The sequence below is a fragment of the Chenopodium album genome, chromosome 15, assembly GCF_948465745.1.
Source record: "Chenopodium album chromosome 15, dcCheAlbu1.1, whole genome shotgun sequence".
NCBI lineage: Eukaryota > Viridiplantae > Streptophyta > Magnoliopsida > Caryophyllales > Amaranthaceae > Chenopodium > Chenopodium album.
The window spans coordinates 10180549-10200658 of NC_137848.1; the positions used below are offsets into that span (position 1 = coordinate 10180549).

The following is a 20110-nucleotide window of genomic DNA, read 5'->3' on the forward strand; positions in this document are numbered from 1 at the left end:
TACTTATCAAAAATCAAATTCTAATATATATATTTTTTACATAAAATGAGAAATGATCAACGAAAATAAAAGGAGGGAGTATGGATGTACAAATATAAAATTATGACAACGGATTGTTCTTCAATTATTTGATACAAAGTACTCCGTATTATATATTTAACTCTCTTGCAATTAGAGAATTAAATATGAATGTTTTTGGTATTAAAAAAACAAAAAAACAAAATTAGTCGAGCTTAACAAGTGCTCATGAATATACTTGTTAAAAAAAAAAACTTATTGATGACATTGAACATATAGTACAATGTAAGTTGATAAACTAATGTTATTAAGCCTTGACGGAAGCAAGCAACTGATCACAGATCTTATAATCAGCATCAACATTAAAAACTCCAGAAAACATAAAAGGAGGCCAATTAAATGTAGGAGTCGTAGGAGGATCAGGACGGTTCAAGATATAATTCATTGTCTTTAGACAATTGTAAACATTTTGTCTAATTGTTGCCTTAGCATCGTTAAATTTCCTCATAGAAACTTCATCTTGCGCTACAAGAGCTCCAGTTGCCATTAGCGGCGGGAAAGAGTTAGCTTGAGTTCTTTTTAAGATATTAATCGTCGTCAAATCGGCCAAAACGGAGTTATTATTGATAATGTTGTCCATATCATGCATGAGATTTGAAGCATCGTTATGCAAGCATCCAAGCATTTGATGGTTGACATCTACGTCCGTAAGAGCGTCCTTGCTATTGCTCTTTATGCAGCTAATGCATACTTCAATTCTGGAGCAAATGTTGCACCGCACATTTTGTTAACTAGAGTAACGTTGTCTGCGGCATGTGTCAAGACGTCTATTAGGCAAAGGAGAGAAATTACTTGTTTGCAGTAAAAACCCATTGTATTGTATTATTATGTTCTTCAATTGGAAAAATAATAAAATTTAAAATAGATGGTTGAATTCATGTAATTTATAGATCAGATTTAGGTTCTTTTAATTATTAAAAACTTATTACACGGAAGAAAATGGGTGAGCATGCATAAATCACGTTAGCCCAAAGATAAACTTATCGTCACGTTACTTGATCGGTCAGGAGTTATTCGGTTATGGGTTGCTCGGTTGATTGGGGGTTACTCGTGTATTAGCTAGCCACACACAAAAGTTGATGTTTATACATTAGATTTTACTTGATTTTATTTGTAAGAAATTGAAAAATTAGGTCTATTCGAAGAAAAAATGGCCATTATAATAAATGTAAAGTACCTGTATTAACTAGACAAATTAATTAATTAAAGACCTAGTTATTTACTATGTTGTCGAGTGTTGTTCTTGTTATATAGTTTGTTTAAAAAATCAAGGTATTTAATAGTTGATCACGTAAGTTTGTGAACAAACAAATTAAAATAATGAGAGTAAAATTGGATTTGGCTCATACTTTACTAAGTGTAGTAATAGTATTATCAATAGCATCATCACACCACGATGTTGGTGCTACAAAAAAAATAGCTCTTCCGGGTTGTCCGGACAAATGTGGCAACGTGACGATCCCTTATCCTTTCGGAATAGGAGATAAGTGCCACTACCATCACCCCGAAGACGGCAAGTACTACAATATCACTTGCGACATGAATCGTAATCCTCCAATTCCAACTTATGGTGGTATTCAAGTCGAAAAAATCAGTCTTGAAGGCGAATTTCGGGTAAGTAACAACATCGCATATACATGTTATGGTAGTGATGGTGTGCTAACTGAAGGAGTTGAAGCCTGGACTCGTATTGAGAGGTTCGTTCTGTCGAGGTCCCATAACATTGCTGGAGCCATTGGTTGCGACACCATTGGTTTATTCTCTAACCAGGGGTACTCTTCCCGTGAGTTTCAAACAAGGTGTGTAAGTAATTGCACTAATATTACGGACGTGGGTGATAAATGCGCCGGAATAGGCTGCTGCGAGGTCCTCATTCCAGATGGAGTAACCGACATCAGATTCATGGCTTCAAGTATGCATAACCATAGCAAGGTGAACAAGTTTAACCCGTGCAGTGCCGCATTTGTTGTGGCAAAAAATGATGTTGCGGAAGAGGATAAATTCCCCTTCCATATTCATAACTTTCTACAACAAAACGGCACGTCTTTACGTAATTATAAAGTACCAATGGTCTATAATTGGTCGATTGGAACATATAATTGTACACAAATTCATAAATATTACCTATGTAAGGGAAATAGTTCCTGTTACAACCCGTCTGCTGGGGAACGGGGATATCGTTGCCAGTGTAACTCTGGTTTCGAGGGTAATCCCTATCTTTACGCTTGTCAAGGTAATTCTATTTTTTTTTGGAGTAGCTTTCAATTTAGATCCCAACGAATATACTTCTTAAAACCACTCTCCAACCACGTCAACCACCAGAACGCCACCAAAACCGCCTTACCCACCCCACCACCACCAGAACCGCTCTCTAGAGGGTGGTGTAATTGCCCGTGTTTCGCACATGGTCGGGTCAACGCCGAGAAATAGGATGATTCTTTCTCTCTCCTCTTAATGTTTGTAAGAGCTTAAAATGATCACGTTTTAAAAAAAAAAATTGCACCAAATTGAAGCATTGGTGTTTTGGAGAGTTGTGGTTAAATGTTGAAAAAACAACTGTTAAATTACATAAACAATTTCTCATTTCTCAAAAGTGTATCTAATTGAGTTGTCTATTTATATATACATATATTGACGAATGTGCAGACAGTAAATTGAATATATGTGAAAAACGAGATTATTGTACTAACACGATGGGAAGTTACAAATGCACCTGCCCTAAAGGCTTCGTCGGCAGTGGCACAATAAAGGTTGGTTGTCATTTTATTACCGCCGATCAAAGTGGTGCAATCCGAAAGAGAATGTTATTAGCAATAAAAATCATCCTTGGTGAGTACCACTAGTTTCCTCCCTCTTACTTTTTAGGCTCTCTAGAATTTTAATATCAACTTATTGATTCCTATGTAATATTTTAAATTTAAAGATATTAATGATATTTTAGTGGTTAAAGGATAAACTTTAGTATTTATATTATAGAAAAAAGTTACTATATCCATCCTAAACAATTGTTCTAGCTTAATTTCTTATAGGTTTGCGGCTTTGGGCACGGCACGTATAAGAGTAACGGTTAGGGTGGCATAGGATTATGTGATTATGGAGAAAAAATAAATTTATCTGATTATGTGACTATGATATTAAGAGTTACTCCAAGTATGTGACTATGAAGAAAAAAATAAATTTATCTGATTACGTGACTATGTTATTAAGAGTTACTCCAAGTATGTGACTATGAAGAAAAAACATAAATTTAGCTAGCGGAGAATCTCACATCTCACATAAAATTAATACTAAAAAAAATGACGAGAATGAGGGGTAGAAATAAAACCATTTAAGATAATAAAACAAATATTCGAGAAATGGACACAATAGTATATGGAGGAGTAAAAGACAATTATATATTTATATAACGTCAAAGGAAGTACTTAATTATTTTGTATTCCCTCCGTTCTATTATTAAGAAGATGTATTTCATTTTGGGGTGGATAATTAAAAGTAAGAGTTTATTTCTATTTAAAGGTAGTATTTTTTTGATAATATTATTCCCTTTTTGATGCTTTGTCATCTTTATTTTTTATACTAACTTTTGATATCAATTCTCAATACTTTCTCTTCCCTTTCATCAATAAATTACTTTTTCATCCTTATATCTCTCTGTAACCCTATATGTATATTTGTACTTCCAATTATTAGTTTTAAGAAATCTACATCTTTTTTTAATTTCCGTGAAAAAATTCAAATAGGCTCTAAATAAAGGAAAAATTGCCCGAAATAATCCGACCTTTGGGTTGTCTGCGAAAAATAATCTCACCTTTGAGTTATTTTTAAATAATCCCACCTTTTATGCCAATTTTCTTCAAATGATCCTAACCGGTCAATTAACTTGTTATAACAAGTTACCTGACACGTGTTGATACCTGATTGGTCCAAATAATAAAATTAAAAAAGAAGGTTAAAAAAACAATTAATTAATTTTAAAATCACCCACCAGCCAAACCACCAACCCTGCCGCCACTCCCACCACTCCCAGCTATTGACCTCCTAGAATCCGGTCGTTAAACTCCATTATCCCAGGAATCCGGTCGCTGAACTCCCTTGTCCTAGGAATCCGGCCAGTGCGAACTCCCTTGTCCTAGAATCCAGGCGTCGCTAACCTCCCCCATCCCCCGATTAAAGCCGCGTCGAACTCCCTGCCTTAATTTCGCGTCGAACCCAATGTCGTGTTTGGTTAGGTGGGTTTTCGAATGGTCTTGAGGTTGGCTGTGTTTGGGTTAATGGGGTTTTGGGTTTTGGATGGTTGGGTGGAATCGGCCGTCAGCGCGGTCAGCTACAAGGTGGCGGTGGTTTCGGGTCTAGGTGGGTTGGTGGCTCTTGGTTAGGGTTTTGGTGGTGAAGAGGATGGTGGTGGCAGAATTGGACAATTGGTGTGGCGGTGGTGGTTTTTTAATTTTTGACCAAATAAGTAACGACACGTGTAAATTAAACTTTTAAAAAAAATTATGAACTACTCAACCGGTTTTAGGTAAAATGAGACCATTAAAAATGATAGGGGGTAAAGGTGGAATTATTTAAAATAACGCAAATGTGGAATTATTTTTAGCGGATAGTCCAAAAATGGGATTATTTTAGGCAATTTTTTCCTACACGGAGGGATCGGAGTAGATGTGAATAAAACATATATAAGCCATATACAATTGTAAGTCAAAATCTGCCAATAGCAATGATGATTGGAGTTGACAAAATAAACTGCTATTAACTAATGATTTTAGGGAACATAGTTCATGCTATGATTGTACTAATTGCGAGTACATACTTAGAAGCACTAACAGACAATTCTATTAAAACTTCGGTGACATGTTCAACCAGAGTTGGGAGTATTGATATTTGTTCGTACGGTCGTACCATCAATTGAAAGTGTCTCATGTGTCTACTTTTTCCTTTTAGGTAGTCTTTTTAATATAAATCCATATTTTAATCACCATTAAATATAACCACTGTACTTTCACTCCATATAACCAATCAAACGTTCAAAGTTATACGTCAGTTCTTTTTATCTTATTTTCATTTATTTAATGAAAAATAATAATTAAATAGATTCAAACAAATAAGATATTAATTAATAGTTATTTTTTTTTAGAGAGCCACAAGGGCGGGGGTGAGAATCGATCTCAGGATCTTCTGAAATCAGGAGAGAAGCTCTAACCAATTGAGTTATCCTTAAATCTCATAGTTAATTATTAGTTATACATATGTTTTGTTTCAAAAACAATAGTTATACATGTTTAGTTTATCACTAAAATACGCTCTAATTACTTTTGATAAGTTCCACTCCCTCTGTTGCGTAATAAGTGCAAGATGAGGATTGACACAAAGTTTTAGAAAAAAATATAGGGTAGGAGTAGGACCAAATGAAAAGGAGAATTTTTTAATGTAAAATATAATTAGTGGTATATATTTAATTGTCAGTAAAAAAGAAACACAATAATTAAAGAAAAAAAAAATATTTGTGAGTCTGTCTTTACCAAACAAGGAAGTATTACAATTATTATAAAACGGATAAAAGAAAAAAGGTGTAGCGATTATTATGAAACGGAGGGAGTAATTAATTAAGTTCAAATAAAATACCATAAGTTAGATAAATAAAAGTGATTGAAAATCAAATGAATAAAAAAAAGAACTGACGTAATTTTTTATATGTATCACTTTAATTTACACCATTTTAAAGTATATATTAAGTAGTTTTTCTCATTTACAATCTTTTTATGAGACCAAGAAAAGTAGTTTAAGACATGCAACTTATAGACACTTTGATTATTATTCGTGTGGTTTAGGTGTTGGTGCTGGCATCGTTGTATCTTTGTTGGCTGGATTTTGGTTACGTTGGCAACATGAAAAAAAAAGATCCAAAAATTGAAGGAACAATGCTTTCAACAAAATGGTGGTCACATTTTACAACAAAAACTTTCAAGACGAGATGTATCAGTTGGCAATATGGTTAAAATGTTTACAATTGAACAATTAAAAGAGGCAACAGATAACTATAATGAGAATAACATCATTGGTCGCGGAGGTTTTGGCATGGTTTTCAAAGGAAAATTACCAAACAACCAAATAGTTGCCATCAAAAGGTCACTCAAGGTAGATTCCACCCAAGTTGAGCAATTTATAAATGAGGTCATTGCCTTGTCCCAAATCAACAATAGGAATGTGGTAAAGCTCTTAGGTTGTTGTTTGGAGACAGAAGTACCATTACTTGTTTATGAGTTCATAAGTAATGGTACATTGCATGATCATTTGCATGATGAAAGAAAAGTAGAATTTTTTATTTGGGATATTCGCTTAAGAATTGCAGCACAAGTTGCTCAAGTCTTGGCCTATTTGCATACTACAATTTCTATACCGATAATTCACAGAGATATTAAGTCTGCAAACATTCTCTTGGATGATAAGTACACAGCAAAAGTTGCTGATTTTGGAGCTTCTAAGCTAGTGCCGGTAGATCAAGAGCAGTTAGGAACTATGGTTCAAGGAACATGTGGGTATCTTGATCCACAATACATGCAAACTGGTGAGCTTACTGATAAGAGCGATGTTTATAGCTTTGGTGTTGTTCTTGCTGAGTTACTAACTAGAGAGAAGGCGATTGCATATTCTAAGCCGGAGAGTGAGAGATGCCTTGCTATACATTTTCTTAGGAAGCTTAAGGAAGATAGATTGTTTGAGATCCTTGATGACAAATTAGTAAGTGATGGTGCAATCGAGCAGCTTAAGGAAGTAGCTAATCTTGCAAGAAGGTGCCTACAGCTTAAAGGAGAGGATCGCCCAACAATGAAGGAGGTCGCAAGAGAGCTAGAAAGGATTAGAGGTATTACTTCTTCTCATCCATATTCGTCAAACAACAACATGCCACTCCAAGAAGAGAGTGAAAATATGCTTGGTGAGGCGCATGATTTCAACAATGGTTATGACAACAACGACATGAACTACTCTTCAAGTAGCCAAGGTTGAATTGTGTAGTTGGTGGTGCTTTTGGACTATGGGAGATGATTTTTATGCTTGTTCACTACTTCATGTTCGACAAAGTTCTAGCTAGCTAGCTAGTTGCATCTATATAGTTATGATGTTTAATGTGTGCACCATATATAATTTAATGTGTTTAAAGTTCTAGTTTTCCGATTGTGTTCAAAGTTCAAGCTCATGCACACATTTTTAATAATGGGATATTAAAATTCTCTTAAGTGATAAACTAATTGAATTGTGTTAGTTTTTTATGCTTGTGGTGGTTTGATTTGTGCCCTCAATTCCTACTTAATGCATTTGTCCCGAACTCCCGATAGTTATCATCGATAATTTATTCATCTTACATTGCAAAGCAAGCTGTCTTACTCTTGTAATTTTTTATATACAAATTTCTTTTTTTTAAATTATTTAATTAAAAGTATATACTAACTAGTATTAATTTTATTAATAGAATCTAATGATATTTAAAAACTCTTAGCAATATCAACAAAGATGAACTAAAAATTAGAAACTTTATAATAAAACTAAGGAGGGTCTTTGGTGGGTTGGGGGTTCTAGCTAGGCGGTTGTCGAGGTGGAGCAGCGTCGGCGGGGGGAGGGGGGGCTTGAAATAGCTCGCCGGTAGGGGAGATAGTGGCTGGGTAGGTGGGGTGGCTGGTTTGGTGATGGGTTTAATTTTTTTGGGTTTTTTTTTTTTAAAAAATTATTATAATCGTAGTTAGTTATTATTAATTTTTTTTTTAATGAAATAAGGTTATAAATGTGATGAAATTCTTAATTTTTTTTTTATGAAATAAGGTTATAAATGGGATGAAATTCTTAAATAAGGTCATTTCGTATAATTTATTTTTAAGAGAGTCACCATGTGTGCGTAGTAAAAGTTGGGGGTCACCGTTGAGAATTTCCCTTTGTATTTTAAAATATGAAATATTATTTGTTACTAACTTTTAATTTAGTAAGAAAAGATAGTAATTATCAGTTGACATCAATCCTTCAATTTTCAAGTTTATTTTCAGTTAAAAAATTAGCATAAATTATTGTACCATTCTCATACATAATAAGAAAATTTGTCAACAAGAACTACCCCAAAGATAAGCAGTTTTGTGAATAACTACCCGTTTTATAAAAAATTTGTGAACAATAATTACAACTAAGATGCCTAAAGTTTGTCTAACACTATCCACTAACGAATTCCGTCCAATTGAGCCGTTTGTAGGACCTACACCTACGTCTTCCCACTTATTTAAAGTCTTAATGTTGTTCATTCCCCCCTAAACTCATCCAACATCAAAAAAATCGAGCTATTGAACCCAATTTCTCAAACCAAATCAAGTAATGTTTTAAGCTTTTTTTGTAATAGTGGCTTAATTAATTGGTTTAGGGGTTTTAATTACCATCAATTATCATGATAAGGGTTTTAATTTAGGGTTTAAGACTTCAATTTAGTTTAGGGATTTTAATTTCTAGTGTTTAGGCTTTGAATTGAAATAGGGGTTTTGCTTTTTTGGGGTTTTAGGGTTTGAATTTAATTGTATTTTAGGGTCTGTCTCTTTAGCGTAATTTCAGTTAAGCTCAGTTCAGTTCAATTTAGTATATTAAATCAATTCAATTCAGTTCATTTCCTAATTTTCTTCTCTCATAAATAATTTAGTTCAGTTCAATTCAGTTTACTGCAGCTCAGTTTAGTAAATCTGATTAGGCCCTTAATTAATAAGTAGGAAAAAGAGAGATAGCACATACATGAGAGGAAAGAAAAGGGCTTTTGCTGAAAAAGGGGAAACAATTTTTTTTTCTCTAAGATTCATTTAAGTCAAATAAAAATGGTGAAAGGTTAAAAGAGAAGGAAAAATTAATGAAAGATGATAGAGGTAGTTGGGAGGAGAGTTAATTGGGTGGAAAAACGTAAATGAGGGCCCTACAAATGACTTAATTGGACGGAATCCATTGATCGGTAGTGCTAGATCAGATAAACTTTAGGCATCTTAGGGCCGGGGTACTTGTTCAGATCACAAATTAAAAAAACAAGTAGTTTTTCACAAAACTGCCTATCTTTGAGGTAGTTTTTGACAAAATTTCCCATATAATACAACTTATTATACCAAGAATGATAAAAATTACTAATAAACAAATTATCCCTTAATACTCCTCAATCTATGATGCCACAAAAATATTTACATCCATTTTAAAAAAAATAAAATAAAAATATACAAATAAATTAAATTAAATAAAAAAAAATAACTAGTACAAATTTGACTGGGGAAGAGTAGAACTTGTGTTAATGGGGTTTAGGTCATAACTGGAGGTGTTAATGCGGGTGTCTAAATCAGGTTAGATGAAGTTAGGTCAAATCTATTTTTAAATTTGGGTCATATTAAATAACTGTGTCAAAACAAGTAGATATTTGAAAAATTAATTTCTTTTCGGGTTGGTCGGGTAGGTTTTTGACTCATCTAGTCATAGCCGCCACAAGTGTCCAATAAGTCCAAAACTACACCTTAGCCTTATGAAGTCAATACACCTTTTCTCATCTTTAATGTGGGATATACACCTCAGAACCCACTCCTAATCTATCTATATGAATAACATAATACTAAAACAGACACCAGGAATGACAAGTGTCCATTCCTGGTGTAGTTTTTTCCCTCCAAAAAAACCTTCCCTTTTTTTGCTAAAATCTTCTTTGTGAAGTTTAGAATGTATAATATAATCATCATAAAATTATTTCAAATATTTTATACTTATCTTTTATAGTAAATATTCCTTTTATTTATTTTTCTGTTTTCCATGAATATTACTCTGTATGACAAATTTTTAATACATCATATTTTTTTTTCATTCAATTGATACTACAAAATGTTGTGTTTTTAGCCGCTAATAGCTCGACGCTATCGAAGACCGTCGAATGAATTTAGGAAGTGCTTTGGCGACGCTTTTCTACGTCATTGGCATATCTCGTCAACAAAAAGCGTCGAAATGTCTTTGACTTAATCACATGCTAGTCACGTGTCATTTCTAGGCGGGGAGTTTTTTTTTTTTTTTTTCCTTTTTTCGAAGTAAACATAACCCACTTTCCCGTAACTTCTCAGCCCTAGCCGTCTTCTCTCTCATCTATCCCCCCCTCTACTCAAAGATCTGCAAACATTATCAAAAAAATTCATGGAATGATTAATATCTACAATCTACATATTTAAGATGTGGGTATTGTTAGTTAGACGTACAGTTAGTTCAGGGAATGAATATAGGGATAATATTATACTTGATACGACGTATACGTATCTATTATGAGTAATGAGTGTACATAAGAATGATTTTATTTATCTATCGTATATAAATTTGCATAATAGACATAAAATAAAGGAAATTTTGACATTTGCTACCAGGAAAAACGGCTCGATTCACATTTGCTATCGTTTTAATTATTTTTTTTTTTTTTTTGGCTACCACCTAAATCAGAGTTTGTTAGAAATTACTACCCCATGCCTTACACCGTACCAATTTCCGTCAGTGGGGCGAACCACCGTCCAACCACCCCTCCCCCTTGTAACACCCCCAAATTACTCTCCAATAATAATAATACAACACATGATTAAGAGAGTAGCTTAGGAGCATTACTGCTACGTGATAACGTAAGGCTTTTAAAAACAGAGACTTGCAACGGAAGAAATACAGCTTAGCTTTCATTGAAAATAGAAATATTTTTTGAAACACAGATCTAAATGGTACTCATACTAATTCATAATAGTGAACCTAGACTAATTAAGTGATCTTGCCCTTCGTCCTCGATGCAACATTTAGCTCACGTTGAGTTATTGTCATCACCTATCTACTTATCATAAATGATAAGTATGGCCAAGCCAAAACAAAAGAGAAATACGCGTTAGCAAATCGCTAAGTACATATAAGTGCTAAACAAGTAAATAATTTTAGATGATTAAACACTCTTTCGAAATATATAATTCTCATAAAACATGATTATTTGAATTTTCCATAGGCAAGATTTCATATTTGGGAAAACATCCCAAAATTTATAATTATCTAAAGTATTTTTTTTCAATAAAGGTAAAATAATCAACCATTTCATAAATAATTTTCCCAACCTAAGTGTGCATACCCCTCAATCTGGTAACTCATTTGCATAGTCTATACTCGAGGAAAGACTGGATCATACAAAGCTCATAGTCTTATCATTTACCTCTGCATAGTGGGAGTTAAGAAAAATCCAATAAACATCTTTGTTAAATCAATCTTCCAATTCCCATGTATGGGATGATTAAAATGATAACATTTCCCCTTTTAAACAATTTGGTAACAAAGTAAGTTAACAAACAAGCTCATAAAGCATTTAAATATTTAAGATCGAACAATAGTTTTTATTGAAACATGCTTATAGAATTTAGATTATAAACATTTATAAATCATTGTTTGACATTCAAACATAGTTCATCATTTAAAAACATAAAACACATTTGCATATAAAGTCACATAGTTAATGATCTAGCCACGAATACGTACCTTGATCTTTGAACACAAGTACGGAATTCCTAATTACGAACTTGAAACTCTCCCTACAATAACCAATAACTCTTATTCAATAACTCTTCAACAATAAACCCAAAGACATAGAATACAAACTCTAAACTAGTTGTGCATGAACAACTTAAATATTACATCCTTTTTATAAAATTAATACTTACTTTTATAAACTAATCTTTAGTAATCCATTAATAATAATAATAATAATAATAATAATAATAATAATAATAATAATAATAATAATAATAATAATAATAATATAATAATAATAATATAATAATAATAATAATATTATATAAGTAAGAAGTAGTAGTAGACTAGTAGAACTGCATAGGTAGTAGAATATAATTAGTAGTTGTAATTAAACTAATAATAATAAGTAAAGAAAATAATAATTATTTTCAAACAATTAGTCCAAAATATAAGTGTTTATGAAAAAGCCCACTTACTTTTAAGTGTTTTTTGGTGGGTTTTATATCAAGTTAATGAACAAATTAAAAGACCAATCTTAATCTTTTTTTTTTTTTGTTTTTGGTTTTGTTTGTAAAGGAAGTACCGGGGGGGGGGGGGTGAGGAGGTTGGCTGGGCAGCAGGTGGTGGCGGCCTGCCGGCGAGGTGGAGGTGGTGCGGCTGGTGGCACGCGACCAGGGGGTGGTGGTGCGGTCGATGGTGGCGCGGAGGAGAGAGAAAGGGGGAAAAAATGGGTTTTGGGGTATTTTAATTTGCTGAAATTTTGTGGGTATAATTTGCAAATGAATTTGTAAGGAAATTGTTCAAAATCCTTGCTCTATTTATAGGGTAAATTAGGGATTAAAATAAGATTAAAGATTGAAACTTTAAATTGCAATTGGTTGTTTTGGAGGTGAAACTTTGAATTGCAACTGGTTAGTTTGGAAGTGAAATCTAATGGTTGGGAGCAAGTTTATAATGGTGATGGAGTAGATGAGTTACATGTGGAGGGAGAGGGTGAATGTAGTCAGAAATTATAGTTGGGAGAGGTGTTAGTTGGAAAAGCTAACTTGATGAACCTTTCACGAAGGAATGGAGAAGATGAACGTAGTTTGTGGTGATTGGGGATGAAATTTTATTTTCTTTTTCCCTTTTTTTGGCTAAAAGTATGAGTTGGGTTGTAAATATCAATTGGGCTTGTAAGTACTCATATGGGTTAGAATAAATGGCTTACTCACCTAAAACTATGTTCACGAAATAAAATAATAACTTTATAACTAGAGTTTAGGAAATTATATACAATTTTCTTATTAAAAATCCATCTGGAAGTTGTAATATATTTATAGGAAAAATAATAGTTTAATAATCTGAATATCTTAAGAAAATATTTTATAAGCGTGTGGGAAAATTATTCGTCCATTTTTATAAACGGGATTATAAGATCCGAAATAAGACATATTTAAGCTTAATAATTATAATTAATAATAATTATATTGGTTTAAAAATTAGGGGTATTACACCCCTTACCCTTGCCGGCGCCCAAAACTACGGCCGGCGCCGGCAACCCCACCCCCCTCCCCTCCCCCACCCACGAAGCTAACCCCCCTCCTTTTCCCCCACCACGAAGCCAACCCCCATCTCACTTTCCCCCACCTACCGAAGCCAACCCCCACCGAATTCAGCCCCCTCCCCGTTCCCTCCATCGGAATCGACCCCCATCCCCTTCTCCTACCCTTTTTGGCCACCCCTAACCCTAAACCACCACCCCAAAATCACCATGAGCAAAACCCTAAAACCCGTTAAGGGTGGTTTCGGGTTGGTGGTTTAGGGTTAGGGGTGTCGGTTTTTGGGTGGGGGAAGGAGAGGGGGTCGCTTCCGATGGAGGTAACGGGGAGGGGGGCTGATTTCGGTGGGGGTTGGCTTCGTGGGCGGGGGAAAGGGAGGGGGGTTGGCTTCGTGGGTGGGGAAAAGGGAGGGGGGTGAGGTTGCCGGCGCCGGCCGAATATTTTGGCGCCAGCCGCCCGCAGGGGGGAGGGGGAGAGCTAGCAGTTGAGGGGAAGGGGTGGTAGTGGGGTGGCTGGGTTTTTTTTCTTTTTTTTTTTTAATAAACTTAACGGAAATCCTAACGGATTCCGTTGAGTGGTAGTGATTTTTAACAAACTCTTATATAGGTGGTAGCAAAGTAAAACAAAAAAAAAATTTAAAACGGTAGGAAATGTGAATCAAGGTGTTTTTCCTAGCAGCAAATGTCAAAATTTTCTAAAATAAATGCATATAAAATAATAATATGAGGCACGTAAGTGTACCACCCTATAAGATAAACTATAATTCTCATTTTTAATATAGATTTTGGTACTAATTTTATATGTGTGTAGCCAATCATCAAAGGGTTACTCGGTTAGTGTTATAGGGATTACCCATTTAGTGTTATAAATAGTTATTGCTTTGTCAGTGTTATACTTTGTTAATCAAGGGTTAATAAATAAGTATAATAAGACTTTGTTCACTTTATCTTAAAGATATAATATTTGGTAAAAATAATTTCAGTTTAGTATAAATAACTTTAATTTGGTATATTTAATTTCAGTTCAGTAAAAAGCAATTGCTTTAAAGAAGAAATATAATAGAGAAATAATAAAATAAAATAAAAATGTGAGCAAATAGAATTTCAATTCAATAAAATTAATTTCAGTTCAGTAAAAATAATTTAGGTTCAGCAAAAATAATTTTAGTTCAATAAAAATAATTTCATTCCAGCAGATATAAGCTAAAATGAACAGGGCTTAGAAGTTACTCTGTCAATATAATAGGGGTTAGTTTGTTAATGTCATAGGGGTTACTCCATTTTTTTTACAAGCGGTCATACGGTGTGACCATTCATACAGAAAATATGTTGTAAATTTGTATATGTCGTCACGGGTGTTATGTAAGAATGATATGCATTTTATTTTTCTTCTCTAATTAATATGCTTGCATATATAATTTTTTATTTACTATTATATATATATGCAATAAAAATATTAAATGATTACATATAATTAAAAAAAAAACAGATAATCAAACAATTGATAAGCCTAAACATCATTCCAAGGTTAAACTTTTAGAAAAATAAAATAAAATTATACTTGTACTAAGCTTTAATTTAGTGGCTTTGCAGATTTTTTTAGATGGGTAAATTTTTTGTTGTAGAAGGTGTGATAAGTGTGTGGTGATGATCATGTGAATTTATCGTGTAATAAAATTAAGGTTTAATTGTTTTCAGAAGCCATAAAGGAGAAAAAAGATACAAAAATATATGTGATATACAAAATACAATATATAATGATCATGTTATTACAATGGTAAACTATTCCAAAAACAATATATTGAGTTAGAGGACGGAGATATTCATTTAAAAGGCCAATTTTTATATGTGGGTGGCCACACCGTGTGACAAGGGTTGCTTGAGGGGTTTGGTCAGGGGTTACTCGGTTAGGGTTTACTCAAGGGGCCGTGGAAACAAGTGGGGCCCACACGTCAGAGTTTGTTGCCGGAAAGTTGAAATATGTAGTGCTAATCTGAGTATTTAAATTAGGGGGTAGTTTTTTTGATAAATTTTTTAGCGAGTAGTTGTTCACAAATATCCCTATTAAGTGTGTAGTTCCTGACAATTTTTCCTATTTTTAACTGGAAATTGGGATGATACTTCGATTCGGTGTGGTTAGCCATATATTTTTGTTTTGAGTCATCACTTGACTATGTAAATTAGTAAGTATAAATGATTCATTACACAAGTATGGATAATTTTATACTAATCAAATATTCCAATAATATTGGTTCTTTATTCTTCATATTTTCCAATCTAAAATTCAATTCAGATCATTAAAAAAATAAAAATAAAAAACCTCAAATTCTTATTATGAGCACAATGATCATCTCCCATCATTCAAAGGCACCAATTGCACAACTCTACTCCGACTATTGGAAGAATCATTGATAGCATTGATGTCGTTGTAATCATTATTATTGTTGTTAACTTGTATCTCACCAAGCAAATATTCACTCTCTTCTTGAAGTAGTAGTCCACGTTTGTCCGACCACGGATGTGAACCTATCTCTTTGATATCTTCTAGCTCTCTTGCAACCTGCTTCATTGTCGGACGATCCTCTCCTTTCACTTTCAAACACCTTTTTACAAGATTTGCAACTTCCTTAATTTGCACTAGTGCTCCATCACTCACTATGTTGTCATCGAGGATCTCCAACAAGCGATCATCCTTAAGATTGCGAAGAAAATAAGACGTGAGACACTTCTTATCATCCTCGGTTTTCTCATAAGAAAGCGCCTTCTCCCTAGTTAGTAGCTCGGCAAGAACAACACCAAAGCTATAAACATCGCTTTTCTCAGTTAGATCACCAGTTTGAAGGTATTCAGGATCAAGATAACCGCATGTTCCTTGAATCATTGATGCTAACTGATCTTGATTTGTTGGTGCAAGCTTTGAAGCACCAAAATCCGAAACTTTCGAAACATATTTCTCATCCAAAAGTATATTCATAGACTTTATATCCCTGTGAATAATTGGTATAGTAGTCATAGTGTGTAAATATGCCGACACCCCGGCAACTTCTGTACCTATCCTCAATCGAACATCCCACGTTAGTAAACGAGTTTTATGTTCATCGTGTAAATGCTCATACAATGTACCATTTCTTATGTATTCATATACGAGTAATGGTACTTCCGTCTCCAAGCAACACCCTAATAATTTTACCACATTCTTATGGTTGACATGAGACAATGCAATGACTTCATTGATAAATTGCTCAACTTGACTCGAATCTACTTTGAGGGACTTTTTGATGGCGACTACCTGGTTGTTCGACAATGTACCTTTGTAAACCATGCCAAAACCCCCTCGGCCTATGATGCTGCTTACACTATAGTTATCGGTAGCCTTCTTAATCTCTTCCACGGTGAACATCTTAACAATGTTTCCCATGGATATGTCTCGTCTATTAAGTCTAGTCTCTAAAATGTGGCCGCCATTTTGATAAAAGAAACTCTCCTTCATTTTTTTGATTTGCCGTTGCCCATGTTGCCAATAGAGCCATAACGCACCTATGAAGAAAGCAATTATGCCACCTCCAACACCTAAACCATCCATTGATAAAGGCATAATGAGGTTAATAAATCTATATATACTATATATATTAAAAGGAGTGAGATTTGAACCCCAAACCTTATTGATTGGAACCCACATGTATTACCATCTTGGCAAAAATTAAATCATGAAATTTTAAAGCGCTTAATATAATCAGTATTTTAAAGCGCTTAATGTAAAAATGAATTTTTTCAAAGTATCACCCAGAGCAAAGCCCGGATCACACACTAGTGAATATTTTAAATCCTTAGATACAAAAGTCCTATGGTGGTCATCCTTAAATGAATGCCATTAATTTAATTTTTTTTTTAAATATATTCTTATTAATTTTTTATATTTTCATAGTTAATTCATGAAATTATTTGTAATTTCAGTAATGCTAAAAATTATATTTTGTTAATTAATTATTAAAATTAAAAAATCAAAAAATATTTCAAAATTAAAATTTAGATGTATGATTTATAATTAATTTTGACATTAAAAAATAAATCAAAATCAACCAATCAAAAATTATTATAATGATAGTCATTTAGTACATTAAAATTTCAAAACTAGCGTTATTGTGCATGGATATTATAACCGACGTACAATACAAATGTGTTAAAAGAGTTAGTTTAATAATTTTTTTAGTCTTTGTATCTACAACAATTAGAGATGGAGGAAGTAATATATCGTGAAATTCACCCTAGATATTTTGAAGTATCATAAATTTAACTACAGAGTACGTTATATTATGAATGAAAATATTGTTACGATGTATGTTACTAAGATGAATGAACTTACCTAGGATAATTATAATTGATATGCTTCCTGTATTACGAATACAAGGATCTTCTTTATTTGTACTATTGTGGCGATTGTAGCCTTTAGGACACAAGCAATCGTAACCCCCGTCGGTGTTGACGCAAAATGCTGGTGATTTACACAAATGCTTTCCTTTACATTCATTAATATCTGGATAAGAAATCAACCAAAGAATCAACTATATTATCATACTAGGAAATAAATCTCGAATGACAACTATCATTTTAATATTAGACAAATAATTATGGACAGAGGGAGTACATTGTATTTCATAATATTAATTGGCTTGGTGGTGTAAAAAAAAAAACAGAACAAAAAAAAAATTATTGGCTTGGTGGCGCATATTTTAAAGAATAAAAGGTAGGGTGGTGTCAGTTGATTGATGATGTTTAAGCAAAAATTGTTAGAAAATTGTTACATATTTTGTGGAGGCAGGATTCTAAATGAAAGTGGAAAAATGAAGTATATAAGAAAAATGAAAGTGAAAGACTGGAAGTGAGATATTTAGTGGTAGGATCCATTTACATGGGTTATATAGTTATGAGTAAGATAGATTAGGAAAAAAATTCTAATTAATTAAGGAAACAGATAGTACAATTATTTGGAGACTGACCAAAATAGTATACAAGACGGGTCTTAAAAAAAATACATGTATATACTCCCGGCCTCCATTTTTATTTTTATTTTTAAGTATTACAATTTAACCAATATAATATTTTAGGTAAATTAATTGAATTTAAAATAATATGTGTAGGTGAGGTAGTTGAAATATTGAAAAAAAAAATCATGAAATAAGCCAATAGATGTAATAATTTGTTGAAAAATAAAGGATGTGAAATGAAAATAAGTAATAACAAAAGTAGTAGTGACTAGAGAGTTTGGATGAATATCTAACCATGAACTAGATCAGAGTTATCACGTTAATTATGAAAAAGAGTATAACACTTTAAATAAAAAAAAACAGAATAAAATAAAAAAATAAAAATAAAATAAAATAAAAAAAAAAAAACAGTCGTATTTGTTAAGTGTGACACAGATGAAGTAAGAAAGTGTCCATTTATTTGAGGACGGAATGAATAACTATTTTCAAAAAATAACAAATAGATTATAGGATAGATTGAAATTATACCTTGGCAACCATGAAGGTAGGGGTTCCCTTGGAACCCAGGTTTACATTGGCAGCGGTAGCCCAATTCGTCCGGCAAGTCAACACACGTACTATTTTCCTTGCATATGTAATCTGGCACTCCGGCTGCTTGCGCAGTGTGACAATCTCTTGTTCCAATTGACCAATTATAGACCATTGGAAGCTTTAAATTGTTAACATATGCATAATTTTTGGGTAGATACTCTTTTGGAGAAGGCATTGCATCATTTGCCACCGCAAAAGCAATGCTACATGGGTTGAAATCTGCCACATATTTGTGATTGTAAAAACTCTTGGCTTTTACACTGACGTTGTACACCCCATTTGGAATTAAGGCCGTGCAACAACCAATTCCAAAGCACTTATTACCTATACTATCTCTTTGTTCCTCATTGCACGTAGTCATGCACCCCGAATGGTATTGTGTCGATGAATTTGTAATACCTACACTATTGAACCATACATAGGTGTCGCAACCAATGGCTACAAGTAAATTTTGAGTGGTTGAGATAACAAATCTACTCATTCTGATAGAGGTACTCTGATTATAATACACATCTTCCGTATTATTAAAACAATCATATGCAACAGATGTACGTACCCAGATATTACCCTCTAGCGTAATATTGGTTACTTCTATCCCATGGCCATAAATTAAAGTTGGAGGACTTGTAGTTGTGTTACAAGTGACATTATAGAAATGACCATCTATAGGATGCTTGTAGTGACAATTTTCCCCAATACCAAACGGGTATGGTATTTGGGTATCGCCACACTTTTCAGGGCAATTAGGCAGGGCTATAGCTATTTGTGAGGAAGTGTCGGAAACTGTTGTTTCCGACACTATTTGGAGGCTAAACGGCAACATTGCCACCATCATATCGACGAAAAGGATTAGTCCCCTATAATAACCCAAACTTCTCAATACCCCTTTCACCATTTTTGTGTTAAATTAATTAAGGACTTAGGCATATGATAGCTTAGCTACTGTGACATATAACATGCATTATATTTATACGGTAACAATCATCTAGTATAGAATGAATGGTCCAAAGTAATTGGAAGACCCCGTCAACTAAGTCAATGCAATTTGGTGAGTCTTGCTTGGGTCACTCTTCATGTACGTATGGTCCTTCAATGCATGTCTACATCCTTGTGCAGCTAGCAATTCAATCTATTTTACTCCGTTTATTTTTAACGTGTTGTCGTGTTAGTTGCGGCTTTCTTGCTTACTTCCTTGCAATTATTGATAAATAAACTTAACTTTATTTGTCTCATATTCTCTCACTACTGAAAGAATAGTGAATACTATTTTTTTTTTTTTTTTTTTTTTTGGGGTGTTTAGAGAGCGTGGGGGTTAGAATCGATCCTAGGATCTTCTAAAATCAGGAGGGAACCTCTAACCACTTCGACTCACTCTCACTGGCCAATACTCACA

The 20110-nt window shown here is 33.5% G+C and overlaps 1 protein-coding gene and 1 pseudogene across 1 annotated transcript; one reads left to right on the forward strand and one right to left on the reverse strand.

Moving 5' to 3' along the window:
* The first annotated feature begins 1398 nt into the window (after positions 1 to 1398).
* On the forward strand, positions 1399 to 7122 carry LOC145580780 (wall-associated receptor kinase 2-like; annotated as a pseudogene).
* Positions 7123 to 15355: 8233 nt separating this feature from the next.
* Positions 15356 to 19643, reverse strand: LOC145581864 (wall-associated receptor kinase 3-like). The gene is made up of 3 exons (XM_081638896.1): positions 18655 to 19643; positions 17505 to 17675; positions 15356 to 16711 (listed from the first exon to the last, which is right to left on the reverse strand). The coding sequence occupies exons 1-3, from the start codon at positions 19610 to 19612 to the stop codon at positions 15489 to 15491; spliced, it is 2352 nt and encodes a 783-aa protein (XP_081495022.1). The 5' UTR covers positions 19613 to 19643; the 3' UTR covers positions 15356 to 15488.
* Positions 19644 to 20110: the final 467 nt, after the last annotated feature.